General features: G+C 36.2%; 1 protein-coding gene across 8 annotated transcripts in view; it reads left to right on the top strand.

The window, feature by feature from the left end:
• The window catches only part of SHANK2 (SH3 and multiple ankyrin repeat domains 2), a 332,468-nt gene that overhangs the window by 18,145 nt on the left and 302,830 nt on the right, over positions 1-11,493 (top strand). For all 8 annotated transcript variants that reach the window (XM_087719473.1, XM_087719456.1, XM_087719465.1 and 5 more), the window contains exon 2: positions 5,993-6,218. In XM_087719473.1, coding sequence (XP_087575599.1) covers positions 6,006-6,218 — 213 coding nt within the window. In that variant the 5' untranslated portion in view covers positions 5,993-6,005. The remainder of the gene's footprint in view (positions 1-5,992; positions 6,219-11,493) is intronic.

Raw genomic sequence — 11,493 nt, 5'->3', positions numbered from 1 at the left:
ATGTCATTTGCATGAGTTATTTTGTTCTCAAGCTAATCAGACATTTACCTGATTGCATTAGCATTTCTTAAAGAATCTTAATTACCACATGCTATAATAGTATTTCCATTTGCTGATCATGTTTTATCTTTTTTCCCTGTAGTATATGCATTCACACTGCCACCATGGCTTGTTGGAAAGAAAGTGTTTTACCTTTTGTATGACGAACTAGAGATGTTAAATGTCCATTTCAACATTTGTTTGTTCCATTTTTTCCCTTCCTGGAGATGTGTCAGTGAATAATTTTCATGGTACAAATCCATCTCTTAGTACAGTTATTGGAACTTTTTCTCCCCATAACTTTTGGTTATAAAATCAAGTTTCCTAAATCACTTAACCATGGTTAAAGTAAATCAGCAGTTCCTACAACCAATTGAACCGGGCTCTGTGTTGTGTTATGGTTTCAAAAAGTGCTTTAAAAAATTCACTATAGCAATGTCAGATGAAGCTTTGATTTATGCTGGAAGCTTCCAGAAGAAAAATTCAGTTCATTCAGTTGAAAAGAGATGCTCATAGGAAAAAAAAGTCCTGTTTAGCCTCCTCACATTTGCTTAAGCAGAATTAAGAAGATGGCAATATTATGACAGAAGCAGCCCATGAAGTGGCACTTGAATTGAAAATGTAATGGAAATGGCTATTTAATTTTGGCAAATTGTTACCTCTTTTCCTTTTTGGCACCTTTGAATGCTTGACAACAATTCAGAGTTACTGAATGGAGCCCATTCCTTTTTTGTTTATGTATCAGCAGGCTGTTGCCATTCAAGTCACATTTTGCATCTCATTGTTTATTTTATAGGTTGAAAGCCTTATGAGCAGAGCAAAATTATCTTATTAGGTTTTTTTCTGTGGAAATGTAATTTGTGACTTGAGAAAGCATGGTCACATACAGATCTGGATGAAAGACACCTGCTATTTCTGCATGAAAGGATATTTTCTTATATATTTTCAGGCATTTGTTTTGTCAGCTTAAGAAATCATGTTTGGTAACAGGTTTGAGTAAGTGGATAAGTGTATTTATGTGTCTGAAGTGGCAAGTACTATCTAGGAATTAGAGCTACAAAGATGTACTCTAGAACAGTGATCCCCAACCCCCGGTCCGCGGACCGGTGCCGGGCCGTGGAGTACCTGGCACCGGGCCGCGCAGCGGCCGGGGGCCATGATTGCTGCAGCGGCCGGGGGCCATAGTTTCTTTCTGTATGCAAATTAGGGCTAACTGGCACAAGGGGTGTTACTGGACCGCTGGTGGCACTCTGACGTCACCAGCGGCCCACCGCCCCCCTGTGTCCAGCACCGCCCTTCTCATTCCTTTTCAGCGCTTCAGCGCTGGCCGATTCCTGAAAAAAACCTAAGAGCGCCTGCGCAGCTACGTAGGGCTAGCGTAGACACCGCTAGTAGCGTAGCCTTGCCTAGGCGCAGTTTGTGCTACGCTATCTACGCTAGCCATACTGAACTGCGCCTGCGCAAGGCTACGCTACTAGCGCTGGTCATCGACGCGCTCAGTGGGCCACGGTAAAATTATCAAAGGCTGACTGGTCCGCGGCGATAAAAAGGTTGGGGACCACTGCTCTAGAAGACAGTTTGCCGGCAGCTTGCTTTCTTCTGTTGCCATCAGCTGCAATTCACACAATGTTGGCATATGCCACCTTTACCTGGGGAGTTGCTGCCTGCATCACTGCCTCCTCTGCCAGCTCCATCCCACTGCTTCCTTCCCAGCCAGGCCCAGAAGCTCCCTTTGATATGTGTCTCCACTACCCTGTCCGAGAACTGCACCTGGGCCTGAATCTTGAACCAGCAGCAGGGGGAAGAAAATGTTTATTTGTGGGTGGTGGGGGAATAGCAAGCCTTTGATTTCTTCGCCCTGGGTAGACCTTTACAGTTCTTCCACTCCTGCTTCTGAGAATACTTTATTTCACTCTAAATCTCTTGATAGCAAGAAAAGTAAATTTTAATTATACATCACAGGTCATAAAAATAGTAAATAATAAAATATAAAAAGCATGTTAAATATATTTAGATCTATCTCCTGTTGCCTTTTGAAAATATTTTTTTCTTAAATTTATTATTAAATTCAGATTGTATTTTTGTATTATTAAGTACAGAACTCATTCTTGTTCTGACAGATCTTTTGACAGAGTTTCTCTAGAGTTCAGATTGTTTGGCATTCAGTAGACTACAGCACTATAACCTGTATCTGAAAAAAAGGGTCCTTTAATTAATTAGTAATTTAATAGTAATTTAATAAATTTGTATGGCGCCCAATCCTGTAGGACTCTTTAAAGCCATCAGTGAATCAAAGTAAGGATTGAAGAATAGTTGGGATTGATTTGGATGCATGATTTTTCAGAAGATGTTTACGAAATGGTTTGGACTCATAATGTTAAGCCTCAAATATGCTTTACTCAAAACATTATATTTAAATATATAATTTCAATGCAAATATCAGCATTATAACAAAAATAAGTGGAATAATTAAAAAAATATAACCTTGGTTAATTTTTAAAATACTACTAAAACAATATTATTAAAAAGCTGTTCACACACAGGCACATACTATATGCAATTGAACAATAAATGTAATTTAGAAAGTGAAGCTATGATTAATTCTGTACTACTTTATTTCATTTCTATGTTTTAGAAGCTTGTGGACATGCTTATCAGAATAACTATTTTTAGTATGATATTTGATGGTACATGTTCCATCATGTTAATGCTTCTATTCTATTACATAAACTCTAATTAGTAAATGTGTATCACTAATGAGGAAAACCTAAGCATATATTTTAAGTGAGTTATCCTTGAGTATAAAACAAGTAAAACACACCTAGTTTGGGCATGTAATGTAAGTAAAAGATGGAATAGACAAGTACTGTATATTATACTGGTCTCCTTCATGGAAGTAGAAAGGGAAACAAAATATATGTGGCTGGGTAGGACTGTAAATGTTTGGAATACCTTTGAAAAAGTTTTGAATTATAGTTTGGGACAGACTGAGATGGCCAACAGCACTTGAATACCTTGAGTGCAACTGTAATTCCTTTTTCCTGGGACCCTCGGGAGCTCACTGTAGTGCCCTAAACCTTCTCAAAGGAATAGAAGTCTCTCCTGAACAATTGTGATTGCATTATGCAGTACAATGTTTTGGCTTTAGTCCCCAAATGCCATTCCCTTACAATCAAAATTAAACAGTCTATTTATCTGGACTCTCCTTAAGTATTTAGTACCTAGCCTCTTGTATGTGCATATATCCTAAAGAACAACAACAAAAGCTCAAAATGATTTCAAGAACAACTACCGTATTTTTCAGAGTATAAGATGCATCTTCCCCCCCAAAAAAGAAGGTGAAAATTTAGGTGCGTCTTATACACCGAATGTACCCACCACCACCACCAGAGGCTAAAAATGTGAGGCATGGAGGGCAGCGATGATCTGTGGCAATCCTTGTAGCCTGGAACAGCTGATGGGGGTATTCCGACAGTCTGATCCATCTTCCAATCAGCTGTGCTGAATCAGGCTGCAATAAGTGCTGAAGCTGAACTGACTGGTCAGAGTTTGCAGCAGCAATCACATTCAGAAAGCACAGTAACTGATTCAGCAGGATTCAAAGTAATAATAATATGCAATACATTTCCAAATGCAGGTTTTCCAGTAGTAAATACAAGCAAAACACAAGAAGTTTCACTTTCAGTTCTGAGCTAAGCCAGGCTCCTCCCTGTCTCCTTGTTGCTCACACAGCAAATTTCAGAGTCCAAGTAGCCCTCATTGGCTGACTTAGTTGCTATGCCTATTCATTGGCTGACCTTGTTACCATGTGTCAGCTGAATACCATGGATGCTGGTAGGCAGAGGCAGAATATTTTTTCGTCTTATTTTCCTCCCCCAAAACTAAGATGCGTCTTATACTTCGGAGCATCTTATACTCCAAAAATACGGTGCTGAAAAAGTGGCAAATAAGTAATGAAAATAAAATTATAAATGGAATATATTCATCTTTTCATTCCTATTCATCTTGAAAAGGAACAGGTAGCCACTATCTTAAATGCTGTGAAAACAGTGCCTTATGGAGAAACTTTGTTTCTCAACAAAGTCCAGTTGCCTTTTGAAAGACCACCTATGGAAAAACTGCTGCTGAATAAGGCTTTATAAGAAATTAAGGAAATAGAGAATGCAGCCCAATTGGTCATTCAGAGAGCTACTGTGGTGTAGTTGTTAAGTTACCAGGATAGAAACTGGAAGAATATAACTTCTAGTCAGGGGAGAAATCAACTTACTTTTGCTACCGGTTTGCAAATGTGAGTGCATGCACCACCACCTTGCATGCATAGGACCTTCTGCGCATGTGCAGATCATCAAAAATGGGACGTGATGATGTCCGTGTGGGTGGGCGAGACTCCCACTGCCAACACTACCTGAACCAGATAGAACCGGTCAAATTTCACTCCTAGTCCTATCTTAGGGAGAAAGCCAGTTGGTTGAGCTTAGGCCAGTCCTTCTCTCTTAGCTCTAGGAAAGAGGCAATGGAAACCCACTTCTGAAATTCTTGCCAAGAAAGCTGTAAGAATTAGTGTCATAACAACAATGAAATACATTGTTCTAAAAGATGGTGACTATTTTACTGGTCATGCACTCAGATTTCATGACAGAACAGAAAATTATTTTGAGATTTGGTATCTCATGTATGGATAGATGGATAGACAGACTGACAGAGAGACATATAGAAAGATGCAAAGATAGGATAGGTCCTTGAGCACCACATTGCTAACCTAATTAAATATTTTCTAAAACCTTTTGAAGTTTGTTGCAACCCTGTATTGGCCAATAAAACTTTCATTTGTGAGATTAGTATCAGTAGGAATATAAAGAAGCCAGTGTTTATGCTTTTTATTGACTTAAGGTATTATAGAGAGCTGTAGTAATTCACAGTTCAATGAAGCATAAGAATATGAAATTCACCCTTAGGAATTTTTTTGGCTTAAAAGAGAAAGTCAGTGTAAATATTCATCTCTAACATGGTATTTCAAAGCTATATTGCAATATTTATTATTTAAAAGGTTTAGCACATCAAAAATAGCAACTCCTCAGAATCAAAACCACCTTCTCCAAATTTCTGTGGGATATGCTTTCCAAATAATTTCATGTAGCTAATTACTTATTGAACATGTAAACTTCTATTCTAGTTAGGGCTATTTACAGTATCAGCAAAATAATGACAATCTTATTGTGAATATTTCTTTTGTCTATAGTTCTAACAACTTTAGCACATTCATTTTATTTACATTTCTGTTAGCTTTTTATTGGCTTCTAATGCAAATGCCAAGGGGAATTTCCATTTCAGCAGTAGAAATATTTGATATTGGATGCAAGTTCAGTGACAAAACTTCCTGATACAAATCTGCTTTCTCTTCAGTAAGCTAATAAGACTCATAGGATCTCTTTTAAGTATTGATTCCCATATATAATCTTTCCTAGTGTCAAACATTTCAACAGCTGTTATGCTTTTGATTTGTTTATCCCAATTAGCAATTAAGTAGAGAGTGGACTTTCACAAGTGCTTTGCAAAGGTTAAACATTACTGCATAGGGTTTTATACTGTTCCTTACAGTGTTTGTATTCTCTAATCCTTTGTGAAGGTCAAATATAAATTTATGTGGGCTTTACAGTATTTTTAAGTATGCCTGTTCTACAAATAAGGATGTAATATACATGGGGATTACTTTTGCTTCTAAAGAATGTTAGATTTTCTATTATAGTAAGTATTTCCATTTTAATCCCATTTTAATCTACAGATAATTTAATTTACTTGGTTCTTTATTTTCCCGAAATTCCTTCTACCCTCAACACTTGCAAAGTTAGTTAAAACAGACTAAAACAATTTAAACAAATGCATTCCCTTTTCTTCCTGGGTTCAAAATGTTATATATGGAACTAATTGTTGTCTTGTCTTTTATGTTTTTTAGGTGAATGTAATATATGCTGAACATGCCCCGTAGTCCAACATCAAGTGAAGATGAGATGGCTCAGAGCTTTTCAGATGATTCAGTGGAATCAGAATCAGATAGTTCCAAAGAAGAAACCATTTACGACACCATCAAGGCGACAGCAGAAAAGCCAAGTAGCAAAATGGAAGATGCCCAGAATAATACATTAGTGATACGGATTATAATACCAGATCTACAGCAAACTGTAAGGACAACCCCATGAAAACATCACTTGATCAAATTTGTTCAACAGTGTGATTAGAATGTTTATGATAAGACTTGTTGGTTGTTTTTTTGAAATATAAAATAAAAAAATATATGCATAGCAATTAAAGAGAATGTGGATTGTATTTTGATGAATATAGGTAACCCTTAGTTAAGCGTGGCAATTGAAACTGGACATTCTATCACTAAGCAATGTGATCATAAAGCACCAAATTATGTTATAATGCCAACTTACAACATCAGTTCCAATAGTTCTAGTTGCAGCCCTTGAGCAAATCCTGCACAGTTGTTAGATGTAATGTCACGTGGTCACCATTTGCAACCTCCTGCTGGATTCCCTATTGACTTGTCAGAAACTGGCAGTAACAGTGCAGCTCCTAATCAGTTTGGCCGTCTTTTGCTTTCCAAAATAATCTTAAATTGATAGAGAGGTAATTAATTAAAATGGAACTTAGAAAACAACATGTATTTGAGGTAGACCAGGGCAGGAAATAGGGACTATAAGAAACACTAGAACTCTGTTGATATAGGCTATACAGAATCTTAAAAGCCTGAGGGAAAAAAAGTTAGATTAGTTTTAGATCACAATGATATTTTACTGTTTTGTTCATATAGTAGGTACTTAAACCAAAAGTCAAAACAGTATTGAAAAATATAATTCAGTTAAGTATAAGCTTCCAATCACATTGACTGGGGAATAACAGATTAAACTGTGTTCTTTTATCACCAGAAAAAGGAAGCAGAATGCTAATGCATCTTCCAACAAAATGGATATCGATGCAACTATTGACATTTAGAAATATTGGATGAATAATGAGTGAAAGCACATATAGATTGAGTTATTGCTTGGTTTCAGCTATAATCTCTGTAGTTGATGGTGACTAAAATATAAGAATTTAATAAGCCAATATTTATTTAGCACTATTTTTCATTACTGAAATGTTCATTTCATTTGTATAGAAAAATCAAGAATTTGGCGAAAAGTGCCTTAACATTCTGTTTCCATTCCACTTTTACTTAATTGATGTTTTGCTGAAAGACATGAGAGGAAGGGCTCTTGTTTATTCATTTTAATGACTCAACTTCTGATGTGCAAGAAATTTGGGTCACATTTTAATATCAATCTTTCTATTTAAAAATAATACGCAAACACAAACTTAAAATGTAAATTTCTCCAATTATGGCAATGAAGTTCTCCATTCAGAAGTCTATGGGAAAATGAATTAGACAAAATATTCTGTAATTTACAAGGTAGGGTGCATTTAAAAAAAACTCAGACTGATACAATATTAAGTTCAAGTAAACAAACAAACAAATAAATAAGCTTTGTATTAGATCCTAGATTGTAACATTTCAGGAAATCTTTCTAAAAGCCCATAAAGTGTTTTCTCTAAGGATAAAGTTTAACAATAAAGATATAAATATCTGAATAACCAAACTCAGAGAGCATCAAGGATCTCAGTTCAACCCTAAGCTACAAATGATATCTTCTAATTGTAGACTGAATTCATTCCATTTGTATGCACCTCTTTCATTTTGGAGATTAGCTGTTTTGCTACAGCTGTGCTTGGGAGAAGCTGTCAGATTAGCAGAGAAGCAGTGTAGCATATGAGAAAACTGACCATGTATGCTCTCATATTGTCAATTGATAGCTTATACAATAAATGAAATAGCCAAAGAGCATTTAATTTCATTTCATCTGCATTTTGCATTCTTATTGCAGAGATTAAGTACTAACAATTTAACTAGGAAGGTGTATACTATTTCAGGTTCAGAATCAAAAACTTCTCCAAAAAATGAGCCTGTGTTTTCCCATATTTTGGCATAGATTTAGCGTTGTACATTATACATCAAGTATCATTCAATGAAGTGTATTTAATCTTTAAAAAGATGGTATGTTTTCTAAGTATATTAAAATTCAGTATACACTGAGCAGTGAGCCCACTGGGAATTTAATAGCCACATAATTTTCCTGTCACAGTTGTTCTTCAAGCGAGACAAACAATTTACATAGTTCTTTTTTTTAACCACTCCTTTGAATGTTAGTATATAAAATGCTCAAAGTAATTTCAACCTTCTTTATTGACATTTTCACTGATACTAGAGAACATCTTCCATGAATGCTAGTTGACATAATCTTATCTTCCACATGGCTTGCAAACCTGTACATTTATTTTTCATAGAAAACAAATACTTCCAGTTTGTAGCTAAGAGCATTATCTTGGATAGCGCTATTACATGAAATAATATGTACCTGTAAGTGCATTCATACTTTATTAAATAGCTTATGTATTTAAAAATGAATTGGGGTTCTCTAAAATATACACCAAGATGAAAATAATTTTGTAATCCAAAGTGATTTTCAGTTGTCATTTTCCTATTACACAGAGCTCATTGAAAGGTTTGAGATGGAAGGACAAACCATTTATAGTCCGTTTTCTGAACCCTTGGTGTTGTGCTTTATGGTAGAAGATTATGTAAAGCTTTTCCATCTCCTGACAGAACTTTAGTTTGTACTTCCTGTGGATCCAGTCATACATTTCTTTATTTAAAACGAAATTTACTTTTGCTTAAGCATGTTTAAAATTTGAGCATACTTAAAAAACTGATCCTAAGTGAAATCTTTTTTCCTCAGTAAAGTATTAATACTGTTTATTAATAGTATGTAATTTTAAAAAAAGTCTTGTAGAAGAATTCCCTGCTCAACTTACAGAACTATTTCACTTTGAGCAGTTCAGAGTGATAAATATATATATATATATAAAAGCGAAATACCACTCATGTATCATCACGAAATCTCCAGAACTGTAAAACCTACAAACTTGAAATTTAGCACGTCTGTTCCTATTGGATTCTAGGTGCTCAGTAAGAAAGGATTTTTTGAAATGATCATCAGATCATTAGTATTTCTTATGTTATTATTAACATGCTCTGATGCTAAGGACTTAGACATTCTACTCCTCCTCCCCACCTGAAAAGAACACTATTCCACCTGCCATTTGGGCATGGGCATGACCAGCACATGACTCATCTGGCCTGCTGGCTGGCAGTTTAGACATTGAAGCCTTTGAAGAGTATTCAGAGACTTCAACTCGTCCAGAATGCAGCCGCGCGAGCGATTGTGGGTGCACTTCGGTACACCCACGTTACACCTATCCTCCGCGAGCTGCACTGGCTACCGATCGGTCTCCGGATACGCTTCAAAGTGCTAGTCGTAACTTATAAAGCCCTTCATGGTATTGGACCTGGGTACTTGAGAGACCGCCTGCTGCCAATTACCTTCCAAAGACCCGTCAGATCTCACAGGGTCGGCCTCCTCCGGGTTCCGTCCACCAGCCAATGCCATCTGGCTACTACCCGGAGGAGGGCCTTCTCTGTAGCAGCTCCGGCCCTTTGGAATGAACTCCCCGCGGAGATCCGGACCCTCACCTCTCTCCAGGCCTTCCGGAAAGCCATCAAAACCTGGCTGTGCCGGCAGGCCTGGGGTTGATGAGTTCCCCTCCCCTCTCGACTGGTATGGCTGTGTGATTTTCGTGTATTTTAATTATGTGTACTGTTGTTTATGTTCCCTTTCCCCCCTGAGTTGTTCGCCGCCCTGAGTCCCTCCTGGAGAAGGGCGGCATACAAATAAACCAAATACAAATACAAATACAAATTCTACTCCTTCTCCCCACCTGAAAAATGCTCTGACGCTAAGAAGTTAGACTGAAGGAGAAAGGGGGATAAGATAGGAGAAACCTCTGTGGGGCAAGCCTGAGGGATTTGATTTTATACGAATCTGTTTATCAGAACCATGAAGCCCAAGAGGTTTACATCTGGTATATGTTTACTCCTGTCATGTTCTGATCATAAATAAATAATAATTTTAGGATTATTAACCTAAGGGGCTTTCTTGTCAAATCTTTGTTAGTAATGTTTCAGTTTTAGCTTTTAAATTAGCTAACTTTTCATGGTCATAGAATGTTCTAAAAAGAAATTTGGGAACTTATGCAGTTAGCCTTCATCCCCTTGAACATAATATATATGTCTGCTTGTAATACTAACTTCATGGTGTATTTATTCTGTTTTTGGCTTGATGTATTGTGTGAAAAAAAACATTAACTTGATTCTGCCTATTGGTTAAAACTGTTTGTGAGCTAGCAGTTTGCTGATACAGGCTATTAGAATTACTTGGTAGTAATTTGCCCATTTACAGTTTTGGTTCCCAATTTAAATATGTTTAGTCAGTACCAAATTCACTTGATCTACTCTGGTTTTATATCCAATTGTTTCCTATTATACATCAAATATTGCTCAATGAGGTAGGTGTACTTAATTTTCAAAAAGAAGGTATGTTTTCTAAGCAGTATATTAAAATTCAGCATGCGCTGAGCAGTGAGCACACTGGGAATGTAATAGTCACATAATTTTCCTGTCATGCAAGAACAATAATTTGCATAACTTTTTTTAAAAAAATAATCCAATATTATTGTGCAGTCTATTCCCTGAACTAAGCTTTAAGGGATACTTATTTGAGGGGTCCTTGGTGCTCTCTGAGCTTGCTTTTTTTTCCCCCAGATGTTTCATTAACCAAACTAGGTAACATCATCAGTGCTAGTACTATTTGGGAAACAAAATATCTGCAAAAAAACAAGGAAGCTCAGAGAGTACCAAGGACCCATTATTTTAAGCATGAGCTACAAATATTCTCTTTTATTAGGATACCTATTTAAAAATATGAATCAGACAGATTTGGATGGACAAGTTTGACCTCTTTGGGCATTGAAATTCCAAATTGTTGGATCCTCTTTGGCTTTGGATAACAGAACTAACTTCAATCCATTATATATTTTGTGTAGTAGCACAAAAAACATCTGCCATTTGAAGCCATTTTTCCAAGGATCCAGAATTTTATTTGACTCTGAACTAAATCTTGATTCAAATTAAGTTTATTGAATGAGGTGTAGATTTGGATTTTATTTTCATCTTCCTCATGGTATGTCCAACTGAATTCAGTTGCATTTATCTATGAGGAAATGCATAAGGTTGTATCAGATAAATTGCTACACTCCTTTTATAATATCTAATAAGGTTTGTGATGTATTTAAATTCAGATTTCTTCAGCAAAGGTTAATATAATGCCATTATACTTGATTAGTTATATATACTATCATTAGTTGAATTAATAGCATATAGTTGAGATGACCAAAATTATATATTGGTAGTATGTGCATGAAATAATAAAATTAATTGTTTATCTGGTATAGATTTGTTGA

The sequence above is a fragment of the Thamnophis sirtalis genome, unplaced genomic scaffold (assembly GCF_051295495.1).
Source record: "Thamnophis sirtalis isolate CommonGarterSnake01/CBP01778 unplaced genomic scaffold, rThaSir2_p1.2 scaffold_1, whole genome shotgun sequence".
NCBI classification, from domain to species: Eukaryota; Metazoa; Chordata; class Lepidosauria; order Squamata; family Natricidae; genus Thamnophis; species Thamnophis sirtalis.
This window is presented reverse-complemented; position numbering and strand designations above follow the sequence as displayed.